The sequence below is a fragment of the Monodelphis domestica genome, chromosome 2, assembly GCF_027887165.1.
Source record: "Monodelphis domestica isolate mMonDom1 chromosome 2, mMonDom1.pri, whole genome shotgun sequence".
In the NCBI taxonomy this organism is placed as follows: domain Eukaryota; kingdom Metazoa; phylum Chordata; class Mammalia; order Didelphimorphia; family Didelphidae; genus Monodelphis; species Monodelphis domestica.
In genome coordinates, this window is record NC_077228.1 from 505,220,351 (window position 1) to 505,246,268 (window position 25,918).

The 25,918-nt window shown below is 38.2% G+C and overlaps 1 protein-coding gene across 22 annotated transcripts in view; it reads right to left on the reverse strand.

The window, feature by feature from the left end:
* The window catches only part of NF1 (neurofibromin 1), a 281,583-nt gene that overhangs the window by 187,011 nt on the left and 68,654 nt on the right, over nt 1–25,918 (reverse strand). For 16 of the 22 annotated variants that reach the window (XM_056819485.1, XM_056819484.1, XM_056819475.1 and 13 more), the window contains 6 exons: nt 24,498–24,593; nt 22,237–22,427; nt 12,599–12,705; nt 10,268–10,335; nt 9,703–9,778; nt 8,162–8,319 (listed from right to left, as the gene is read on the reverse strand). In XM_056819485.1, the coding sequence (XP_056675463.1) occupies nt 8,162–8,319; nt 9,703–9,778; nt 10,268–10,335; nt 12,599–12,705; nt 22,237–22,427; nt 24,498–24,593 (696 nt within the window). The remainder of the gene's footprint in view (nt 1–8,161; nt 8,320–9,702; nt 9,779–10,267; nt 10,336–12,598; nt 12,706–22,236; nt 22,428–24,497; nt 24,594–25,918) is intronic. The other 6 variants (XM_056819476.1, XM_056819486.1, XM_056819483.1 and 3 more) reach the window with 3 other exon arrangements.

Here is a 25,918-nt window from a genome sequence, read left to right on the forward strand (position 1 = left end):
AGGGAGGGAGGGATCCTTCCCCCTCTGGGAATGTTTCTTCCTCATCTCCACTCTATAGCAATTTTGCTTCCCTCAAAGCACAGTTTAGGTGCTGCTAGCTCCTTCATAAGGTCTTCCTGATCTCTGGTAAGTAATAAATATTCTCTTCTTCCCTCCAGCCCTTCCTCCTGTCTTTGTTGTACTTACTTGTGTCCAAGTTGTATCCCCTGGCAGAATGTGAACTGCTTGTAAATTTTTTGTCAGTATTTCCTGTGCTGCATACAATGCCTTATCCATAAAAGGTACTGAATAAACATTCGTTGAATTAAATTCTCTCACCCTCTTCTAGACACAGGAGATCTATAAAACAAAGCTTTTCTCAGGCTAAGGCTCACTTCTGAAAGGACTTGGGCTCTTCCCTCTCTATTGCCTCAGGGAGTTTAGTAATTTCCTGTCTTGGTGATGCACCTCACATCCATCCACCTTTCCTTCCATTCCTACTAAATACAACTGACTGCCAGAATCCAATTACAAGTCTACAGGAGTGGTCTCCAAAAATGGAACTAATTTCTTCCTCTTCCACTCCAATTTATATTGCTAGATTAAGAGTTCTAATCCACTACTTATCTGCATAATCATTGCCCCCAAATACACTAAACACCGGACCACTAGCGACAATCTAGCACTAATAACTAAAGGAGTTAAGAAAGGTTTCTAGAAGAACTGTGAAGGGAGGACATGTTTGAAGACCCAGAAGGGAGGCTGCAGAGCATCCCAGGCAAAGGTACAGTATACAGAGAAAGAAAGAGACACAGAAGACCAACAGAGAACAAGGAGGCCATTTTGGCTGGCGGTTGGATTGTGTGAGAGAGAGTAATGAGGGATCAGACTGGAAAGGCAAGCTAATCAGGCTAAAGAAGGGTGATGAAGCACCTTTTCTGGACTAGTGGTCTCACAACTAAAGCTAGGCGATTAGGGACTCAGATTCTGGTATAGCTGAAACTTAGAATAGCCTTTCCAAACTGACTCTATAGGGTAGACACTATGTTATTTAATATCCCTGGGTATATCAATTTCCTCATCTCAAACATGCTAAGGTTGGTCTTGTTGGGCTCTTAATTTTCTTCCACAGAAGTAACATCATTTTAGATGCTTTAAGTAGCTAACTTTCAGTACCTGTATGGAGGACAGTTTGCAAAGGGGAGATACTGAAGAGAACAAAACCAATTAGAAGGCAAATGTAATAGTCCAAATTAGAGATTATAAGGACCTGAATCAAAGTGGTTGTAGCATGAGTGAAGAAACAGAAGATGCATCAATTCTACCTCTACAACAAGGCTACACTTGAGGGGGAGATGGATGGGAGAAGGAAGCATCAAGGATGACAACCAGTTTGCAAACCTGCATGGCTGGAAGGATGAGAATGGCCTCAAAAGAAATAAAGAGGTTAGGAGGAAGAAAATTTGGTAGAAAAGATGAGCTTAATTTTGGACATACAATCAACTTCCTAACAGAGAGGTGATGAACTCAGGTTGAAGATGGAGACAATTTTGGGGCATAGCCAAAGTGATCATTTGTTTTGTTTGATTATATTTTTTATGACAGTTCTGTTTATCTCACTCACTCAACACACATATCAAATTGGAGGTGTTAGTGATAAAAGAAAAGATTTTTTAAAAAGTAAAAATAAACATGTCCTTTAAAAAAATCAGCACCTGAAATAAAATAGATTTTTTTAAAAATCAGTACCAAAGAGATAGCAAGAGTTATGGAACGTGAAGTTCAGAGAGAGACTAAGCTGGATATTTAGTTATGAGTTATATAAATGATAAACTGATCAATCCTATAAGATCACCAAGACAGTGCAGAAAGAAGAGATTGCTAAAGATGTACAATGGGCTTCTGGGATATACTCACACCAACATAGTGGGGCATGGATGATGGCCCACAAAAGAGGACTGAGGATGAGTGATTTGGCAGGAAAGAGGAAATGAAAAAGAGATCAGTTATCACAAAAAGCCTAGGAAATACTACTGATGGTGGTCAACAATGCAGAAAGCTGGAGAAAGGTCAAAGGAACATAGGACAGGAATGATGAACATTTTGTGTTTTTTTTAAATGATCATTAATTTTATTAAGTTGTTGGTTTTATTGTTCTGTGGTTATAGGAATACTTTCTAATAATATCCTTAATTTTATAACCTATTGTGACTTCCTTTTTCACTATTGATACCAATGACTTGGTTTTCCTTTTTTCCTTTCTAAAAATTCTATTAGCTAATATTTAATCTATTTCCATTGGTCCCCTTAAGTTACTAGTTTTATTTTAATTCAGTGGGTTGTTTGCTTTTTTTTTTTGCTTTTACTTTTGTTAATCTTTTCCTTTATTTTCCAAATTTCTACTTTGGTATTTAAATGGTGTTTTTAAATATAGAAAACATGGTTTTCTAGGGAGTTTTTAAGTTGCATCCTCAACTCATTTATCTGCTCTTTCTTTGGTGATGAAAGTGCTTGGAGAAACAAACTATCTCCTAAGGACTGCTTTGGCTGCATCCCCAAAATGTTGCTAGGCTGTTTTGTCATAATTTTATTTGATGAAATTATCTATTGCCTTCATGAATTTTTTGATCCATCAATTTTGTAGCATTATTTAGTCACCAATGAAGTTTTAGTCTCTTTTATCCCCAAAGGCTTTTGATGACTAGAATTTTTATGACACTGTCATCAGTAAATGATATGTTGCACACCTGCAAGGTCTTTATGTCCTAATAATTACAGGGCCAATTTTTGAAGATGTTATGTACATTTCCAAGAATATGTACGTTACCTTCTATTTCAATTTAATAAGTATCAGAAATATATCATGTCAAATTTTTCTCAAATTCTATTCAGATCTTTTAACTGCTTTCTTGTTTTGGGTTAAATTTGTTAAATCTGAAAAAGGTACATTGTTATCCTCAACTACTAAGAGTTTTACTGTCTATTTCTCTCAATAACAAATTAACTTTTAAGTACTTAAATGTTGTCATTTGATGTATATGTTAAAAACCTTGGTATCAATTCATTATTTATAGCACCTGTAAGCACAATATTTCTCTATTCATCTTTTTTTAAGTCTGTTTTTATTGTTGCCTTGTCCAAGATCACTGCCACCCTTAAAACCCAATAGATTTTGCTCCAACTCTTTATTTTAACTGTGTAAATCTGTTTCAAATGTGTTTCTTGTAAGCAACATATTAATATACTATTTCCTAATCGATTCTGCTATGTTCTGATGTTGTTTTTGAACCCTTACCTTCTGGCTTAGAATCAATACTCTGTATTGATTCCAATGCATAAGTGTGGTAAGGGCAAAGCAAAGGGGGTTAAGTGACTTGCCCAGGGTCACATAGCTAAGGAAGTGTCTGAGACCACTGAGACCACATTAGAACCCAGGACTTCCCATGTCTAGGCCTGGCTCTCAATGCACTAAGCCACCCATCTGCCCCTCTCTGATGTTTTAAGTCTCAGTTTCTCATTCATATTAACTGTGCCTTTTCCCTCTCCATTATAGCTTTTGGGAGGGAGAGTCAATATGGTGGCATAGTAGCAGCAAAATCCTGAAACTGCTCTGAATATCCTTCCAAATCAATCTTTAAAAGACACCTGGAAAAGACAGGAGTCAAAGCAGGAAGAGTGAGAGTGCTCTCCCACTGAATACAATATGAAAGGTATGGAGAGAAAGTGTATTATAACTTTTTTCTTCTTCTTTGTTCCCCAACACTTCATTACAGTGAAGATGTTGAAAATCTTTCAAGTCTCACTTTTAACTTCAGTTCTAGTAAATTTTTCTAGGGAACTTCTATTTCTGAGTACTAGAAATGTTGTCCAGATTTTCTTTTCTTTTTCTTATTTTTTGTCATGATTTTCAAAGAGTCTGTTAAATTCTCTCTCATTTTCAGGAGTTATTTTTGACGGTAGATACTCAACATTTTCTTCTATTTTTCAATCTTTTGATTTTCTTCTAATATTTCTTGTTGTTTCATGGATTCACTGAGTACTATCTGATACTACATGGATATGGTTTGGTACCTTCTGTTTAAAGCCATTTCTCCCAAATTTTTTTCTTGCAGACCTCTTATTGTGAGGAGGCTTTTTCTCCCCTCAGGAGGCTTTGTTTATATGTGTGACATTATTCTCTTCTTTTCAGGAACAAGAGAGAAGGCAACAAACATTCATTGGGTACTCATTATGTGCCACATGCTGTGCTAAGCATTTTATAAATATTATCTCATTTTACCTAACTGACATCCCTGCATCCATCATATTAGTGACTTCTACTGCTTATTCTTATCTCTACTCTCAGTTCATGATTTAGGAGAATGTTCCAAAGGGTCACCTGGGTGCTTTTGGTTGAGGTGGTCAGGCCTATTTGAACTGACTTCCATTTCCTGGGCTCCTGACAGTTACTACCTCCACTGACATTCAGATACTTCAGAGAGCTGACAAGGTGTGTCCAGGTAGCAATCTATAGTTGGCTATTTCTGGCTGGAATGCTGCAGCAGACTTTTTTATTTTCCAATTTTTTTTTATTATATACTTAGTAATCACTACCACCACCACCAAAAACCACTTAAATAAATGTACAAAAAAGTTGTGTGCAAAACCACAAACTCTACATTGTTTATAATATTTATACATTGTTTAGAAATATGTGCATCACATGTGCTAATATAGACAGCCTCTGCTTTTAGGTTCCCTTTGGGTTTGTTTTACTTTGATATTCTTTCCTCTTGACTCTGTGATCATTTTTAAAAATGTAATCATAGTATATATTCTTATTCTCTTTCTTTTCTTTTCATATCTTCATATATTTTTCTTTATATTTTGAAAATCTGTCATAACTGTGTCAAGGAAGTTTATCCTCTCCCCCTCCTGAGTAGCTTGACCTGCCCATCAAACATTCCTGACAACACAGCTGCACCAGGTTTGTGCCCGTGTACGTGCTGTATGTCAATAAAAGTCAAGGCTTTGGGCTTGAGGGGAGAGGGAGAAGCAAGAAGAGAACGAAGAAGGAAGAAGCGGGAACAGAGCAGGCAGATGAGAGGGAAGGAGGAAGAGACTTGCAGGCTAGGTACCACATGGTCAGGTTACTTAGAGGAATTGCGTACCCTTTCTAATAAACTTTATAAAATATATATCTGGGTAGAAATATTATTTCAATTCTTACAGAACATAAGACAATTCATGACATTCCAATAACAATATCTATTCTGTCATTTCTCCCAATCATTACATCTGTGTAATTTCCACATATTTTGTCATCATAAAGAAAGCTTCTATGAATATTTTCATAAATACACAACTTTCTCATTACTACCTCTCAATAATGTCCTTAGAGCCGATTCCTAGTAATGGGATCCGTAGGTCAATGAGCATGAACAGTTTTTTAGCTCTTAATGTATATTTCCATCTAGTTTTCTTAAAAAACAATTCATAGCTGCTCTAGCAATATAATATTAAGACTGTATCTCTATGTTCCTATCGGCATTTAATTTGATCAACTTAACCCATCTGGTTCTCAGTTAATATACATTACCAGGGTCATATTTAGCTAGATTGATCTTTAGCCAACAGAGACAGCGACAATATGTTGCCAGGACCACTCTCTTTCCAAAATCAAATCTTTTCAGCTTGGTCCTTTTCCAATGGAACTTTTGTTCCTTCAGGAATACAGGATTATTTCCATAGTATCATTTGAGTGTGTTAAAGACCTTTGCAGAATATTTATGCTCTCTATGTCATTGTTGCCCTACCAGAAACTATGTTTAAAATATTTGTATGTTCAGGTTTAGATACTAGCCTCATGCAGGTGTATGGGGGCTCTCCAGAAATATTTAACTTATCTAAGGTTCTATTCATTTCTTTAACATCTTTCTTATTTATTTTCTGGTTAGATTTATTTAGTTCTGAGAAGGGAAAATTAAAGTTCCCCAGTAGTATTATTTTGTTATCTAATTTCCACATGTATCTTATTTAGTTTCTCCTTTAAAAATCTGGATACTATAACTGTAAACCTCAAAATTTCTCAGACTTATGAATGTTAGGGGTTTCCCCCATTGGGGAATCTTCTACTTAAAAAAATTCCCTAGCAGATAGTGAGAATTCTACTTGAATGTAAGGGCTCCTTGCCTTGGGAATATCCCTACTCCACCCTACTTAGGACTGCTTTAGGACAGAGAGCTCCTTGAGAACAATGAAAAGTGCATTGACCCATGCTTATGGAAAGGACAGGAAGCTCTTTGAGTCATGACTATTTTAGAATTGATACAATGGGATACTAAGTACCTATAAAGGTGGGGCAACTTGTAAACTACTTAAACCTAAAAGGGGGATAACTTATTCAGAGGTTTTTTCTTAATGAAATTTGTCGACACAGCAGCATTTTTTTCTGACTTACTAAAGAGATTAAAACTACTCAGCTGTAAATTCAGATTGGGCGGTCCTTTAGAAACATCTACAGTGATTGGTAGATGTAAGGACTTAGGGAAGGTGACATAGGAGATTTTGCCCTTAAAAATAAGAGCTCGGAGAAGAGCTGGATCTGATTCTGAGGGAGCTCATTTTGAGAAGACTCATTCTGAGGATCTCGATTTCTGACTCTCATTCTGAAGGAGAGCTCCTTGAGGAACTCCTCTGAGGGGCTCTGTCCCTCTGGGGTAGGAGCTCTGGAGGCTCTTGAGAGAGGCCCTTTGAAACAATCTCTGGCTGGAAGACTCTTTGAGGAAGGATGCTGGCCTGATGTTACTAGAATCCTTGTTTAGTCAGACTTTGTGGTGAGTGTTAAAAACTGACTTGATTTCTCTTTTAAGACTCAGGTCTAGGCCATATTGGCTTGAGGCCCTTCATACTTATTCCTTTCTTACTCTCTCTCTCTCTTTCTTTGATTACTCATTGTATTGTTAATTAAAATCTCTATAAAACCCAATTGACTTGGGTATTTGAATAATTGGGAATATTTCCCTGGCGACCACCTTATATTTGATTTTAAAACCAAGACACTGTAGTGAAACATATTTTTCTGCGGTCAAATTTACTCACCCTCTCTTATATCTATCACAATTTATATCTTCCACTATTTTAATCACTACAGTTTAAGACCTCAGGACATGACAGAGGAGAGACTCTAAATGAACACTCTAATGCAAATACTATCAACAAAGCAATGGGTTCAAATCAAGAAAACATCTAATACCCAGTGGACTTACGCGTCGGCTATGGGGGGTGGGGGAGAGGAAAAGAAAATGATCTATGTCTTTAACGAATAATGCTTGGAAATGATCAAATAAAATATATCTAAAAAAACAAAACAAAAAAAAAGACCTCAACCATTTTAAATCTCACATAACTCTTGGTGCATAGAGGTCCAATATTGATAATTCATTATCCATAGTACACACAGACACACAGACACAGACAGACACAGACACAGACACAGACACACACACACACACTATATCCATTTATAGTCACGCCTTCTCTTGATCAGCTGAGGCAAAGTATATTCTGCTCCAACCCCTCACCTTCATTCTATGTGTGTCTCTCATTTTCAGTGTGTTTCTTGTAAACAACACATTATGAAATCATGTAACAGTCTTTATCACCCTTGAATCTTCTCTTGTTGAAGCCCTGCTGTGGTTTTCTAAATAGTTCATCTGAACTCATGCTGGTTTTACTAGGAGGCTCTATGTCCCAGGGCTATGGTTTTGGGCTATTTGTGTAATCCTGGATTGGATGAAGGAGCTTACTAGCATTTCTTTGTGAAATCTGCATCATTTTCAATTTCATGCCCTTTGTAGATCACTGCTAGAGTACTGAAAGCTAGGCTCTTTCCCCCCACCACCCCATCACTCTCCTATCTTAACCAAAATTCTCGAGCCTGATCCAAATACTGAACAGCATGAAGTCAAAGAAACAAGTCCAGGGTATCCCAATGAAAGTACCCTTTTCCAAGTTGAACCTGGCACTATGATTAGAAACTTTGTCAAATAATTTATTAACATCTAGATGAACAAATGACAGCCTTCCCTTGATCCCATCAGCATTCAAAAAGGAAAATTGGGTTGGCCTAACATGACTTGTTCTGGGATAAAGATGAATGCTTCAGTTCATTGTTTTCTTCAAACAAATTTGCTCCTTTTACCTTATTCATTTTTGCTTCATCAACCACATCCTTGGAAATGTCCTGAATTATTTCTGGACACAAGACAAGAAGAATGATTTGCAGTGGCCAAACTGCAGCTTTACGTTTGGTGCTTTCAGCAAAACCATCCACCAAGTCAAATAATTTTTCTGCACAATCTATATGGGAAAAAAAATCAAATGACACGATTAGAAAAGATCATATAAATTTGGCTTTTGCCTTTGTAGCAAATGAAAGCTTTCATTTTTACAGGAAAAAAAAGGCAGAAAGCAGGTAAAATTAGCAATAGGTGGACTTCTCCAAAATGTCTATTTATCTTTATCAATCTAACAGAAAGGATAGTCCACACAATAAGTTATGGAACAAACTCTTCTAACTGGTTTATTTGTTTTTAAATAAAAACAAGTGCTCAGCTCAGAATAGTCTGACATCAGAGAAAAAGGCAAGTCAACTGGTCACAACTGGGCATGTTACCATTGTCAAGAGTCAACAAGCCAAATAACTAATGTACACAAAATGCAAAGGAACTCAACTAACAATCCTCAGACGCTGAGATACTAACACTTAAATAAACTTGACTTTCCCTAGCACTGACTTCTGCCCTGATCATGTTCCAAAAAGTAGAAAAAAGACTAAAAGATTATCATAATAAAGGGTGCAATCCTTTATGGCCAGGAAACCTTACTATAAAGAGAGAACTCACTATCTCTTCCCTAGAAGGAAAAATTTGTGTTTTAGGACATCTCAGCAATAATGCCACCTGAAAACTGTAAGAACCAATTTCAGGAGTTCATCTCAGCGGTCCATTTAAATAAATACTAGAAACCTCAGTTTCATCTGTGAAACAGGAATAGCAACAGCATCTCCCCTTCCCGCAACAATGGTGCAGATCAAACGACAAGGTTATGTCAAGTATTTGGCAAACTTTATAGTGGAATATGGAATATATGGAAGTGTTAGCTATCATTACTTTTCAAAATCACACAAATTAAATCACTAGAACTGAGAATTAACTCTTTCTCCTGTTTCTGAATGCAGAAAAGGGGGCTGAAAAAAAAATCAAGGTCAAAATCTGTGTGAAAACAACTTTCCTATTAGGCCCTAGATGCATTTAAGTTTCAGAAAAGAAAAAGAACAAAAATTAGAGAAAGGTAGTTTGCCTGACACCTTCATGCAGGTGGCATGATATTATTTACGTCAGCCTATAATTGAGTACATAAAAAAGATGTTTATGAACCTGGCTCCAATAAAACCCATAAAGCTTCTAAACACAAAATCCTCTAATCACATCACAGAATTATGAAAATTTTCAAACAGATCAATTTTCTTATACAAACATACTACTAAAGAGGAAACAGAATTTCTAAAAATTCAGTCTTAAGTTTAACCTTGCCCTTGTCTGATTACCTACAGGAGAATAAAGGGGAAGTCAAAGGAGAGAGAAGTTTCCACTTTGGAAATGAGGTTAAAAGTTTGAAGGATAGCAACCCTGGACTAATAAGCTTAGAGGGTAAAAAGTAAAGAAGACAGTTTATCCTTACCAGCCATATCTGTCTGAGGAGTCTGGTACAGCTTTGTAAATTCATCAGGATAGTTTTCTACCCAATTCCAAAATGCCTAATAATAATTTTAAAAATACATAATTTTACATCAAGGTAATGGATCTTGTTTAGAAAACAAATAACAATAATAACAAGTTTTGCTCTACTCTGGGCCACATTTCATTACAAATCTATTCCCACACAGTAAGCATTTATTAATGCCAACCCCTAGATGTTAGACACAATGCCAAGCCCTAGAAATACAAATACCAAAGAATAAATAAGTTTTGCCTCTAAAGAGTTTGCCTTCTTCTGTGGGGGTAGAATAGAGCATGGAAACATTTAAGTTTACATGTGATTCTCTAAGATAGAAGAGCATTAAAAACCAAATACAACTCTGCTAAGCTATGTTCAATAGGAAAAATATTATCATTTCTTTAAAATAATAATTACGTAGCAATGATCATTTCAAACATCTAAACAAAATATAGGTAAAACTTAACATGAAATTTAACAAGCAATTTAAGCAATAAATATATAAGAAAAGAAAAAGAAAAACATTTACCTTTTCTAGGCTATTTATAACTGCTAGCTGAGCTACTTTCTTTAAGGCTTTAAACTTAAATACAGTTTCTGTAGGAAAAAAATTATATGCATATATTAATTTCTATGTAGATATATCTAAACATTTAAGAGAAAAGTCAGTTTTTTGTTTTTACAATTATCCATAGTGGTCACAGTCTACCTCTGAAAATAAACTACACCTTCATCATGAAATCTCTTTGAAAGGAAAATTGAGACCCTGGAAAATAATGCTTCCCTACCACTGTCTACACATCTTAGAGACAAAGAATACTTGGGTCTCCCAAGTTCAACTACCTTCTATGCCTGAGGTATTAGTGTTCCAGCCTCACTCTCATTCTCCCTCTTTATTCCTTTCCTCTCTCAGGGGCCAATGGCAACAGATTCCCATTCTGTATGACTACAGGGATGTGGGGATAGTGCTATGCACTACAAATGAACTGCCCAATAAACTTGTTTCCTTCCCCTAAAGGACCTCCAAAAGCAGTAACCAATTTCTAAGAAGGATAACTACAACAGACACCAGTACTGAGCAGGCAACACTTGTTTCTTAAAAGCTAATGAGCAGTTGTGAAGTATCATCAATCACAAGTGACACTGGTTCTAAGGCAATTGGCAAAAAGTTCTAAACTCCTAATAAAACACCCCTGTTGTCCAATGGCCAACGATAGATTTGGTGGGTCTTTTAAATTTCTACTAGAAACACAGCAGTCTTTCTAAAATACAATATAAAACTAAGTCGCTGTCTGTCAATACAACTTTGTATTAAGACACAAGCAAGGGATCAATATTTAACCTAGAAAGACTATCTTGCTCATTTTGACATAGCTACAAACTGCTTTCACTGTTGCTCTAATGAGGGTAAAGCCAAAAGGGATGAAGAATTCTGAACAAAGTTTGTGTAGCTGACAACCATCTTGGGAAAGATTCCCATGGCTTGACTCAGAGCTAGTCAGTATAGAGACAGTTGGTCCATTTATAGATCTGGTAATTTACTCTATGTAGTTTGAGCTTATCTTAAAGAAAATTTCCCACAGACCTTCCATGAATTAAGTTGCAGGGTAATGGAATATTTGATTTAGGTGGCCTGAAAAGACCAGTGCACCTTTGGAAAAAAAAAGTCAGAAGCTTGGACTCAAATCCCAAGTTGTATCACCCTGGACAAGTGACTTAAGATCTCTCTGTAAGATAAAGTGTAACATCAATTTCATGGGCTTGTGTGAGGGTCAAGTGAAATAATACATTTAAAGTACTTTGCAAATATTGAAGAACTCTATAAACTGAGCAATAGTTTAAAAAAAACAATTTTTTGTTAAGAAACAAAATAAAACAGAAATTGGTGCCAAATGACAGGGGATTTGTTTTTAATTTCACCTAAGTTCTATGTTGTTTTATGAGATAAAATTAAACTTACTTGTGGAAATTATAATTCTAAACCATTTTTATCAGGGGCAGCTGAGCCAGGAGTTGGGAGGACCTGGGTTCAAATCTGTCTTCAGACACTTTACAGCTATGTGACTCTGGGCAAGTCATTTTAACACCCGTTGCCTAGTCCTTGCCCTCCTACCTGAACAGTTGTCATTAAGACAGAAGAGTTAATAATAATAAACAAATAAATAACACGGTTACAAAGAATGCTAAGACTGCTAGTTTATAGCAATATTAAATAATTAACCATAGCCCACCCAAGATATAGGAATATGGGTAAAAGGTTATTAGGAATAGACCCTACTTAAAAGTTTTCCAAAAGCTTAGTAAATACTGAGTAAGTCTCAAAATATAGCCATATGACATTATGGCTTCTTGATCTGTATAGCAAAGAAATCTTAGGCACCAAAAGGTTAAGTGACCGAGCAATCAAGGCTACTACATGAGTCAGCAACAGAAGCAAAAACAGACACCATGATCTCAGAGTCAAGATCAATCTCATTCCTGGGTTTTGGCCACTGAACATGGTTAATTTGACTAATAACTGGCTTCCCTGAGATCAATAGCACCAGAAAAACTGTCCCAAGTACCTCAACATCCAGGAAAACAAGAGAGTCTCTTCTGTGCAGTCTCATTATTTTAATCAAAATACATAACTTCCAACGTTCCATGTACAGATGCTTCTGGTTCACAGGAGCACAAGGAATGAATGGCAACTCAGATGGGGCATTTCAGTAGGTCATATGTCCAGGCAACTACTTTGCATATTGGAGTAGGAAATGTATTTCTATGTTCAAAATCCAGCCCGTTTTTTTTTTCATTTTATAGATCTGTTCTTGGCTCATGTTGACAACCTTTCTGTAGACAACAACCTATTCATACACACCTTGCAGTAGCCGCTTTAGTTTTGCACAGTCCACATTGATGTATTGTAACAATTCAATATCATGGACATCAACATTATCTTCTGAACAAACAGTCAACTCCTGTAACCTGAAAAATAAAAGCAAAACTGGATTTGTCTAAATATTTCACAGTATTCTAGAGTTCTAATTCACTTGCTTGCTTAATGTCCAAAGCTATGTTTTAAAACACTTGAAATATTCACAATAGCATGGTAAAAAGTAATTATAAAATGGGCAAAGTTCATGACTTTAAATATCACAAGGCAGTTTTATAAATTTGTACTATAACCTCAATTTTAACCAAGTTATTAACAATCACATCTACTAGGCCTCAGAAATGGAAACACACAGAAAATATCTGACCCTCAGAAAAAAACTAAGGAAGTCTTTAAATAATTACTAAATAGACAACAAAATTTCTGACGTTTTAAAAATATACATATATCTAAAAGATGATAGCTTGGGTCCTCTCCACTTATTCAATTTTCTTTATTTTATTTTGTTTATCTGCAAGTCAGTCATCTAGGGAAAATCTATGTTCTTTGCAGAGACAGAATCATTCATATATTTTAATTAGAAGGCAATAAACATGAAAAAGTATTTCAAAAATATATCCATCTAACTTAATCAGAGATATTTTAAAAGCTTTTCTTCAGCTTCATTAGATTTTCAATGAGACTATCAAGTAATGCTAACACGAATGTCAAGTGAAAAAAAAAAAAGGATTGTAGGCCCCCTTTACAGTGTATATAATTGATCTCAAACAAAGAAATCAAATACTTCACAAATGCAGATATTTTAATTCAGATGACAGTATTAGCTTATGTTAAAATAAGCATCAAAAGAGCACTGATAATAAAAAGATATTAGCTGAATTTTGGCCTAACAATGGGATGGAAAGGGCACAGATCTCAAATGAAGTAAAATACAATCTTTAAGGAAGTGTAAGTGTTTCCATGTAACTTTAAAAAGATGGCTCTTGTCACATTAAACTTTTTGCTGTTGAACCCCAAGTTCTACCCCACCCTCCAAGGCAGCTCTGGCCCCCTCCAGCTTCCAGATGTGAGGCTAACATGAAATGTACTACACATGACAGCAGCTCTTCCTGTCATGGAGAAAATTTATCAACCCACATGGGGAATGAGAAGGTCCCTGATGTTGTGCTTTACATGCCCCAAATACCACAGCTGCTACAAAGAGTCCCAAATTATGCTTTACAGGAAGTAAAAAAGTTCAAAAGATCAGCAAGGCTGTTGGCAGGCTGACCCTGATGGCCATTAGTAAAAAATGACAAGACGAAAAAGGAAGACTAAGGAGGAACTCCTTTACAGTATTGTTATTTCTGAGGGGAAAGTAGTTTATAAAACTTGAAAGATCCATTGGAAACACCGTTAAATTAATAAGCTTACTGACTAAACTGATTCAAACTTTTTTAAATCTTTAGACTTTCAATAATACTGCATGTGCAGCCATTTAAACAATTGTAGATTTAAAATTTTTTCTTTGAAAGGAAACGACCTAAATTCCTCAGCAGAACTCTAAACCCTACTGTTCCAGACATTCTGCACAATCACTTCTGGGTCTAACTAGTTTCCTTTTATCTGGATGCTTGCCATATTTAAAGCTATTATTTCTATCATCTGAGTTGATTCTCACAAATAATGAGATTTCCACAAACACTTAAAGTCACATGGGCCTTTGTTGAAACTAAGCTGATAATTACATCAGACTGACAAAGACAGAATAGAACCAGTCTTCTGAGAATCATGACTAGTCCTAACTGGATAGAATATAAGCCATCAGATGCAAAAACTGCTCTGGAAGTAAACTAGCAACTTTTGCCATCAGTAATTTTAAACTAGCTATATGTTATTACCAGAATTATGACAGTTCTAAGAGTGTTCAATATTTGAAACCAGTTAAATATTTTCAGCCTCTGAACAACCAATTCTGCCAACAGGCTGCCAAAGACAAACCTAAGACCTTTGAAAAGGGATATTCTGATTGGCTGGTAATGCCTATGAAAGGCCAGTCTTTAGCTCAAATGTTAAGATATGTGGGAGAAGCAACAGAGAACAGACCAAAAGAAAGAAGAAAAGTAGAGACAGAAGAAAATGGCCAGGAAAAGCAGCCAAAGGGGAAACAAACACCGAAGACCCTAAGAACAACAACAAAGAAGGCAGCAGGCAAAGAGAGGAGATGGACCCACTCTGTCTTTGGAGCCAAGTCTTGGAGGCCACACTGAAAGCAGGACAACTCGAAGGGGTTCAGCTGCCTGGGGAGGTAGGGAGCCAAACACTAACACTGGGCAGGGAGCTGAAGGCTATCCAACAATCCACAAGTATCTGGCAGCCCCTACTAGTGCCAGAACTTGAAGATACAAAAGACCAAAGTGAAAGTCCCAGCCCCAGAAGCCCTTCCAGTCTATCTTGGGGAGGGAAAAATGTTCATATTGAAATATAGACAGAAGAGATAAAAAAAGACTTGGAGGGGGAAGGTTTTCATAAGAATCAAACAGTAGGCCTGAAGGACTCCACAATGATGCTAAGGAACATTTTCCCCAAATAGAAGGAAACCTTTTGTATACTAGCTCTCATCATTTATTTTGCTACACTTACTTTCTTGCATCTTCTTTCTTGCCAGGGGCAGGGGAAGTCAATCAGCCCCAGCACAGTGCTGAGCCTTAGTTGTATATACAGAGGAAGGAAAAATAATACTACATTTTCTGATCTCTGACTTTCTAGGGAAGACAATTTGTAAATAATTAGGTAAGTATGAGATAGGCATGGAGAGGAGGGAAGGCACGGATGGGGGGACCAGGAAAGACTTCCAGCAGAAGGGGTATTTGAGCTGAGGATCTAGGCAAAGTGAAGAACAGAAGGGAGGGGTCCCATCATTTGAAGTACGGGAGAAGTCAGGGCAAGAGGGCAGAGATGTGTCTGCAAAGGCTTCATGTACAAAGAAGCACTTGCCCAAGAGGCAGCAGTGAGGAATGAGAACGTTCTAGGCTGGGGGAGACAGTCTGTGCACAAACTCCAAGACTGGGGATGAGGGCAAGACATGAGGAACAGAATGAAGGCCCGCCCAGTGCGCATGAACCTGAGGCCTTGTCCATCATCTACCAGAAGCTGATTTCAAGATGAATCCAGAGATAAGTCACCAGTGTGAGGAGGGGACTGATCTGGTCCGACCTTTGGAAACCTCATGGTGATGGCTATGGAAGACAGAATGGAGTGGGGACATTCAAGGTAGAGAGCCATTAGGTGGCTACTGCATCGCTCTAGATGAGACATGCTGAGGGCCCAAGCTAAGAGGGTTATGAGAATGCAGAGAAAAGAAATGGATGGGATGGATACCAGCAAGACAGAAAAAACAAGGCTGGGTGTCTGACTACCTATGTGGAGTGAGGAGGGAATCAAGGATGATACCCAGGTTGCTCGTGACTAAAAGAATGGTTGTGCTTTTGACAAAAATTAAGAGGAAACACAAAATGGGGGAGCAGGGAAGGGGGCAGGGGGGAGAATTGAGTTCCATTGTGAACGTGCTAGGTTTGAGATGCCTACAAAACACAGGGTGTGAAACATCCAACAGGTTATACCAGACTGGAACTGAGTGAGACAACAATAATACATATATAAGCAGCAGAAGTCATCTTAGGATTTGGGTCCCAGTATTCTGTAATAAAAAAAACAAATGACAGCAGTAAAAATGGCTATTTAACTTTAGGCAAAAACTAGTATTTGTATAGAAGTTGAAAGAAAGGAGCCCATACTCAGTAACACTGGGCCCTGAGCGACAAAGAACACAGCCTCATCCTCAATGAGCTTAAGCTGATAAAAGAAGGCAGAACACAAAAGAAAGATTGGGGGGTGGGGTGGCAGGGGTACTCTGCCCAGGAGTATAAGATTCATGTTCAAAACCAAGCAGAATAGCTCATGCACTTTGAGGAGCTAGTGGGAAAATTCTAAGCCCTCTAGAAAGGGAAGCTTTGGGGAGAACTGATCACTCCACCCTGCATTTTGAGAATGAGAAAATGTTCCTGGATCAGTAAAATATTGAAAATATTTCTTCAAATTCTTTAGATTCCAAATTATCTAATGCTGAGGCAGAGCAGGGCCATTTGCTAGAGTTGTAATTAGAAGAAGGTAGATGAAGCTTGCCCTAAGGTGGGCAAGTATCCAAAGAGTAAAATCTATACCAGACAGAAGATTTAAATGGCCATGCATAAGCAATTAACTTCATCTAAGGAAGAAGGCTAGAGTAAAGCCTGGTGGGAGGTAGGGAGAAGCAGACAGAGTCAATGACAAGATGGAGCATTGAGTGAAGAACCAGTGGCTTGTTTCTTGGTCACAGCTGCCTGGAGCCCAGCTCTGGCCTAGCCAAAGGGGAAGGGAGAAGCACTGCCTTGACTCAGCCTGTCACTGGCTCTCTGGGTTAACAGTAGGTCATTTCATCTTAACACCAGGAGACACAGACCAGGCTGGAGCCAGGAAACAACCCATCCCCAGGATTAGCTTGCAGAATGAGGGGCTCTTCAGGGAGAATGGAGATATGGTGGGGGAAAGAGAAACATTGCTCCACTCCCCCAAAATCTTTTGTGCTCCACAGTTTTCTAACCTTCTCAAGGCTTAACAGTTCGGTGAACTGCTATGTGGGGAGACAGAGGGTCCATGTTAGGAGTCAGAAACCCTGAACGGGCTAGCCTACTCCTGGCAAGGAAGAATGCTTCTCTGAGCACTGGAATTCCCTGTGGTTTCTCCACATGTTCTCTCCAGGAAAAGCAGTAATGGGAGCTTCACCTCACTTTAGGCTGGCTAAACAGTAGAGGAAACTAGAGCCCAAGCCCTTGCAGACCAGGCCCCTCTCTCCCTTATTCTAGGACTCTTCTTTCCCTTGAAGTTCTGTCCTCCCAAACTTTGGAAAAAGTAGGGTGACTCTGGGGGCCAAGTGTGGCTGGAATGACCCATTCACTGTTTGTTCTGAGTCATGGAACCATGGACCACTGCTCTGGAAGGGCAAGTACTGCCACACCCATATGCTCCTAAATAAGAACGAATTCCTACAACCTAGATGAAAGAGTGCCAAAACAGGTGCCAAGAGAGCTGGATTCTAATCCCTGCTGATGCTGACTTTGTACCACTTTCCTCATCTATAAAATAAGAGTGAAACTAGATGATCTGTAAGGAGGTGAGAGGATGAGATTCAAGTCCTCTTTGTTTCCCATCCCCCCAAACATATGTTTGTTGTTAAGTGTTGCCATGCCACCCCCACCCCTGTACTCATCCTTTCTTAGATGGCAGACTTGAAGAAATAGTAACTTAGCACCCAGGTAATGAGAATAATGACTTAAGTAGGAAGCTACCAAATGAAAGGATTCTAAGGCAACAGGGAAGGATATGGAGCAGCAGCTTTCCCATCAGGTGTCCTGGGGTCTCGGTACCCCTCATGTGACCCACACACAGACAACCTAAATCGAGGATGCCTTTTATGCCACTTACTTCAAAGGTGAGATTGGCACTACTTGACCCAAGAGAAAAAAAATCCTAGTCCTGGCTCTGCAAAGAAGCTACCTGGCCCATGTTTTGTGTGACTGGTTCTCCAGGACAAGATTAGAGGATGCCCCTTCTTTCGGACCCAATACTAACTCTAAAGGCAAAAGACTGTTTAATCTGTGAAGACAGTTAAGTGGACCATGCTAGCTCGTGGCATTTCGAAATAAGAGCCATCCCTCAGACCGTCCCATCTAACTGGCTAAGTCAGGTCCATGCAGAGTTTTCCCAATACCGGGGAGCTCATTCTATTGCAGAAATGCTGCCAATTCCTCTAATAGGTGGTAATGAATCAAGTGTTTCTAAACTTACGAATAACATAAGCAGGTTCCCTTCAAAGAATATCTTTAGTCACTAAAAAAGTCATCCTGGAGCTAAACAAGAAGTCACACGTTTATTTGCTACCGAGAGCAGACAAGATAATACATGATCTTTGCTGGTTCTATCATCTATTTTTTTTTAACTCTTATTTTCTGCCTTAGTAACAACTCTAAGATAGAAGAGCAGCAAGGGCTGGGCAATCAGGGTTAAGTAATTTGCCCAGAGTCACACAGCTGTAAAGTATCTGAGGTCAAATTTGAACCCAGGACCTCCTGACTCCAGGCCTGGCTCTCAACCCACAGAGTCAACCAGCTGTCTCTCTACTCTATTTTGGTACATACAATGTGAGATGATTCCTTGATTGTTAGACACCTAACCCTGAGGAAAAGGAGGTGTTACTGGAGAACACTGTTCACCATTTTGCAATATCGCAATGTAGCCAATGGCTCAGATTATTATTCAGGACATGATATAATCTCATGGGTGGAAGGATCTATGATGTGAGCAGCATAGGGAACCCTGAGGATAGAAACTCCCTCCCTAATGAGAAGCACAAGCCTCAGGTAATTTCAGTCTCAGCAGGCTGCCTTGCTCATGGTCACAGAGGCATCTATATCTATATCAGGGGCAGGACATGAACCTGGGGCTTCTGATCTCTTTCTATTCTCAACCACTGCTACTGCTCTTCAAATTATTAAGAGTTGTTATTCTTGTTCAATTTAAAATACACTTTTTAAAAAGCAAGCTGTAGCCACACAGTCATAGTCTCATATACAATCCTTTATGTCCTTCTTGTATGTTGAAATGTTATTTCCTAAATTATAATTTTTTAATAAAAAAAAAAACAAACAGAATTTAGTTCCCAAAAGAAGGTTAATCTATCATGTAAATACTGTGAAGCTTTCCACCTAATTAATACACTGAAGACCTGATTTTTATTCTGGATTTTCATCCTAGCATTCAGGTCAAAGGCAAATATCATGGAATAGGGAGAGAAAATGGTGTCTAGTGTCAGATGTGGAAGCACCTTTATGGCAAGAGGGCTAAAGTGCCCAACCAGGAGCTAGGAAGACTTATCTTCAGAGTTCAAATTCAGACTCAGACATTTAGTAGCTATGCGAGTCTAGGCAAGTCACTTTGCCCTATTTGCCTCAGTTTCCTTATCTGTAAAATAAGCTGGAGAAAGAAATGGTAGGCAAACCACTCCAGCATCTCTACCGAGAAAACCCCAAACGAGATGACAACGAGTCAGACATGACTGAAAAATGACTAAAAACCAAGGGTCAGCTGTACAAAAGTACAGAAGGGCTGAGTCCCTCAGAAGCACCTTGGCATAAACTTCTAAGATGGGAATGGATACATCTTCAGCCCCCCAAACAAACTAAGACAATAAAAGAGAAAAAGCACAAAAACTCCAACAGCCAGCCAGCCAGCCATGAAGAATCTCAGGCTTGTAGGACAAGAAGGTGGTCCTTCCTCCTTTTGCTAAGAAGAGTGAGGAGCAGAGACAGCCCTAGTGGCAGGAGGGAGTGTACATGGGAAGCTCTGGTGAAGGGGGGGCAAGAGGGTCGGGGGAACAGGACACAGAACCTACCCTTGTGGCCCAATGTCACACAGTCACTATGGCACCAGGATCTGTTTGAGATGTTGTTCTTTGATACAGGGCAGAGTTCACCAAAGGACAGAGGAATGAAAGGGAAATGCTTTTTACAAGAATAAATGAAAGTGAAGAGAGATGTCCTAGACCTCTGTATTAATGATACCAGCATCACAGAATATGTTCCAATTATTGTTAACAAGTCAGGTATCAATGAAAGCAATTGTGAAGCAAACTCTTTTCTGGAGGAAAAAAAAAAGTACTAAGAGAAAATTGCTTTATCTTGGATTAACTGATCCAACTTGAGCTCTGGAGAAGAGAGAGCTCTTCGTATGCTGAAAAATACAAAGGCAAATTCAGAAAGTGATTCGGGTTCTTGCTGGTTTGATGGAACAAGCCTCCTTATACTGCCAAGAGACTCCGATAAGAAGGTGGCCAACTAACATTGAGGCCTTCACCAAACCCTTTCTGCACCCTGTTGGAAATAATACTCTCCAACCTCTATCCTAGACCAGGGCTTCTCCATCTCTTCTCTGTCTTGGTCCCTTTTGGCAGTAGGCTGGTAAAGACTGACTAATGAGCCCCTTCCTTCTCCCAAGTTTTTTAAATGCACAAAAATGAAATACATGATTTACAAAGGAAACCAGCTGTAATGAAATACAGTTGTCAAAGGTTATTTCAAAAATAAACTCACTAACTACACACCAAAAACTTTTTCCTAGATCATCTCATAACAAAATAATAACTAATTCTAATAATGATGTCTCTCATCAAGAAAAAGTTATTACATTATGAGCTACCCAAAAAGGGCAGGAACATAGGATATACATAGTCTAGAAAAGTCACATGAAATCCTAGTACATAAAGGTCAGCAATCCAAGGAAAGTCAATTCAAGAGCATTTACTGACCACCTCTTTTGGTGCAAGGCATTGTGCCAAGTGGCAGGCTAATTCCCAATCCTCAGGAAGCTTATGTTCTACTAAGAGGACAGAATATTTACACAGAACATCTAAGAGCTCCAGTACCAGAGGGGACTCAGGAAAGGCTTCCCATAGGACAGAGCACCTGAGTTGAGTCCTGAAGGAAGCCCAGGATTTGAAGAAGTAGCAACAAGGGATCAAATGAATTTCATACACACAAGAAAACAGTTGGTCAAAATCTTCATTCCCTGAGGGTTTCAGGCAAATGGGGCTCTACTATGGAGCCTCTGATGAATCTAGATCACTACATAGTATTTTAAGATGGCTATTCCCCTCACCTCAACTCCATCTGAGTGTCTTATTTTAAATAAGTGGAATACATTAAAAAGACAAATTTGGAATCAAATCCATTGTTTACAAAATCCTCTAGAATCTCAAATGTGACTTCCTGGATATAAATGATGTTTCCACTCTTCTTTCCCCCTAAAAGTTCTCATATTTAGGCAAAAAATGGCCATAACATGAAAAAAAAAAAGCAATATTAACGTGAGGAGTGAAATTGGATAAACTTGGGTCAAAAAGTCTGGTACTGTTCAAATTAAATTCATAACTGTCTGGACATGCCACTCCTCTGCTCAAAAACCTATGTAATCCCTCTTTACTGCCTCTAAGATAAAATATAAACTTCTCAATTTGCCATTTAAAACCTTTTACAGTCTGGTCGTCCCAGCCTCTTTCCCATTGCCCCTTCACACACTATACTTACATATATCTTTGCCCCTCACACCATCAATGGACTAGCTGAACTAGCCCACCTGCTATTCTTACCTGAAATGCCATTTCCTGCCACTCTCTCTTTGCAGAGGCTGTGCCTCATGCCTGAAACGTTCTTTCCTTGCTGCTGCATTTGAAGAGCCAAATCATTGCCTTCAAGGTTCAATCTAAGTGCCAGCACCTTCCTGAGGCTTTTCCTAATTGCCCCAACTATTACTATCTCCTCCTCCCACCCAAAAAAGCTGCTTTGAATTGATTTAGTCTATGTACCAGTTTTCCTCTTCTAGCATTGTTCCAGAGCTGTCTTTGCCCTGGGTACCTAGCACAATATCTGGCACACAGTAGGTGATTAATAAATGCTTGCTGAATTACTTTAGAACAGAGCCAGCCTTCCATGAAGACATGCCATACATTTTGTTCATCTCTGTCTGAAGTCCCTGTTGCTCCACACACTCACCTAGTAGAAATACGACTGAAGACAGCATTGAAGTTATTACAGCTGAGGGAGAAGAGGACCCCTGAGGCAGAGCTCCGAAGTTCTGCTGCATGCTGGTTCCCTTCCCGATAGGTGTGAATGAAATGGCAAATTTCTGGCAATAACTGCTTGACCAACATTGTTTCATCTAACCTCATTGTGTCCTTTGGCTGCTGAAATAAAGGCAAGACTTATTTACTTGTTTCTTACCTGCAGTCAGAGTACAGAGACAATGTGGAACAGAGACTGTTTCTCAGGAACTATGGTGGAATCACAGTCCTGCACTGACTGGGCCATCCCTGCCCAAATTTTTATAATATGTAAGCAGGCATCCAACATTATTTCAGAAATCCACAGACGTAGCACAAAATAAAATGATTACTTTCATTCTTTTTCTGCTACCAGCACCAGGTAAATTCCCTCCGCTAAGTACTCCTTAATCTCCATTACACTAAAGGAAAGACATGTCACCACCCATGGAAGATGAAAATGTTTACAATTCAAGGTAAGATGAGTTAACCTCTTATTAAGAAACTGGTAAGTGATGGAAACTGACTCTGACATACATGAATCCCTTTCAGACACCCAAAATGAATTTGGGGAAGCCATACATATTAAGAAAACCAGTCAGGCACAAGAGCCAATCCTTGAGATTTCTTCCATTGTGCACATCCCATTATCAAGGGGAAGACTGGGGAGTTGCAGATCCCTTTCACTTGGCTAACCTAAGTCTAGTTTCAAGTATTCCATCAGTAGGTCAGTCATCAGTAACCACAAGAGCCAGCAAGCCCAGGATTCGAGAGCCATCTTTGTCACCTTACACCTAGGGAAGGAGCCCAGGCATTTTGCATAGCCTCTCTCTTCCAGATGGGCTTCCCAATGGCCTCATGGCAGATCAAGGCAACACAGAGTTGACTACACAAAATGAAATCACAGCTATGTGAATGTATACACACACATTCACAGGCAAGAAGTCACATAGTTGTCAACAATACCATAATTGGTTTTTGAAGGCCATGTGTACTAGAGCTCATAACTCTTGAATATATATGCTTACAAAGAGTAATTAATAAAGAGAAATTTCTTCTTTTTTATTTTAATATTTACCTTCCATCTTAGAATCAATACTGGGTACTGGTTCTAAGGCAGAAGAGTGGTAAGGGCTAGGCAATGGGGGTCAAGTGACTTGCCCTGGGTCACACAGCTAGGAAGTATCTGCAGTCACATTTGAACCCAGGACCTTCCGTCTCTGGGCCTGGCTCTCAATCCACTGAGCCATCCAGCTGTCCCTAAAGAGAAATTTCTAAATAAGATATCAGGCAATTTTTTGGCTTTGGGCCTCATTTTCCTGTACCTAACTCAGGAAAGTGTTTTGAAAACCAAAAATTCACTAAGTAGTAATAACACACACACACAAAAAGGTGTTTTTTAAAACTCAGATGTACCTCATGAAGTAGAAATGCATAGCACTTTCAAAGTAACAAAGAGCTTCTTAAGTGTTTTAATTTAAGAAGGTGCAATGCTGGGTGACTCTCTCATGTCTATTCTTCCCATACACCAACTTCTCATTGAGAATTGACAATAACATTAATAAAAAACTTTTTTTTTTAAAGCAGGCCTGTTTTCTAAATTTGCTAATTGTCAATTTGAGGGAGAGGTAAATTAAGTAGATTGTTTTCAATCCTACTTGTCTATGATAATCAAAAATATCAATATCCTTGAAAGCAGAAATTAAATCGACCTTCTGCCCAGATATAAACAAAAATTAAATGGGTCTATATAATGATGTTGAATATTAATAAAACATTTTATGTGTATGGATTTGAATAAGATCATTGTGAAAAAAATATAATGAACTTTGTCATTCTGTATTTAAACACGATAAAAAACTTCATCTCTCTTTTGGAAATTAATAAAATAAAATGCTGATATCTTCATAAAATCTTTCCCAAAGGGCATGAATCTTTTTAAAGAAAGGAGAAAAGTGGGTCAAATTTTTGTTCTGCTAACCCTATATTCTAACCATACAAAGATAGCAACTATTACCTATTTAATTTGCTAAAAACAGGAGAATTATTTCCTATTACATACACTGAATATATGGCCTGATCAATTCAGTTAACAAAGTTTATAGTACAAGTATGATATTTTAAGTACACAGATACATCACGTTCCTCTGTATGAACACTTAATACTTTTGGATATAACTAATCAAATTTCAAGAGAAGACTCACAAAACTTACCAAATCACTTACCCCGGCAAGGCATTTTTCCAGTGTATCCAAAATAATTAACTGAGAGAGATATAAATTCTTTTCAGCAGCTTCTCCAAATATTCTCTGAAAGGAAAACATATAGAATACCAATTTTTTTTTTAACTCTTACTTCCCATCTTAAGAATCAATACTATGTATTGGTTCCAAGGCAAAAGAATGACATGGGCTAGGCAATGGGAGTTAAGATCACATAGCTAGGAAGTATCTGAGGTCACATTTGAACCCAGGACCTCTTATCTTTAGACCTAATTCTTAGTCCACAAAGCCATCTAGCTGCCTGGGATACTAAGTTTTAACTGTGACTCTCTTCTGCCTATCTACCAAGTCTAGAAACCTAGGTGTTCGTTCGATCAAGTAAAATTCCCTCTCTGAAGGACTTGGTTTAAATATTCTGTCCAAAATGAAAAATACTCGTTTTCTCCCAACTGCAGCAAAAGACATCTCTAGAGACTAATAAAAAGTTAGTATTTTTTAGAATTATCCATTCTGCTGACCCTAAAATTTTTCTTCCAGTTTGTGTTAATGAAATGTTTCAGCGTAGGGCATATGTTTAACCAGGAATTCTAACATCAGCCTTTTATATTAAAAAACTGACTTTCAACCACAGAGATAAAATTTTTCATTGCACATAAATCTTTCATTGCAATAAATTAAAATACTATCAATTGTTGCAAATTCAAGTAGGCACATTCTTTGGAATACCTTTATCACCTACTAAAATGAGGGTTCTATGGTTACACAGATTTCATTCATTTAACAAGTACTCAATGAACACCAAATGTGTATATTCACTATCCTAAGGGTTATGGTGAGCAGAAATATTTCTTGTGATCTAAAAGCTTCCATTCTAACTGGGGAAAAGCACATGACAGTGAGCAGACATAATAAGACACATACCGGGGGAAGATTATATGGCCATGCCTTGCTTTGAGCACTAGAAGGATCCTTAAGGATTTAAGAATAAACAATGTCTGTAGTAAATGTATAAGAACTGGATTAGTTCACAAAAATTTTAGATTAATCCTTTCATAAAATAAACCCCACCATTTTCCCAATTTACCTGGTTCACATGTTGGGATTTTTAACTATAGAATTTACTTAAAAAACAAAGTCCATCCTATATATGTACCACATATTTCCTGGTTCATTCATAACCAAAGCGTACCTAATCCTGAGTCTGTGGGGCTAATGAGATTGGAGTAGACTAGCCAAACCTTTTTGGAACTCACAAGTCCCAAGTTAGATCTGAAGTAGATGCTGAAGGAGCAGATGAGACACAAAGAATTGACCAGAGAAGTGAGCATGCTGGCCAGGCACCAGAAAAGACGCTGAATGAGCAAACTGTGAACAAGGGCCAAGGAGCAGTTTAGATGGAGCAGCAGGATCAT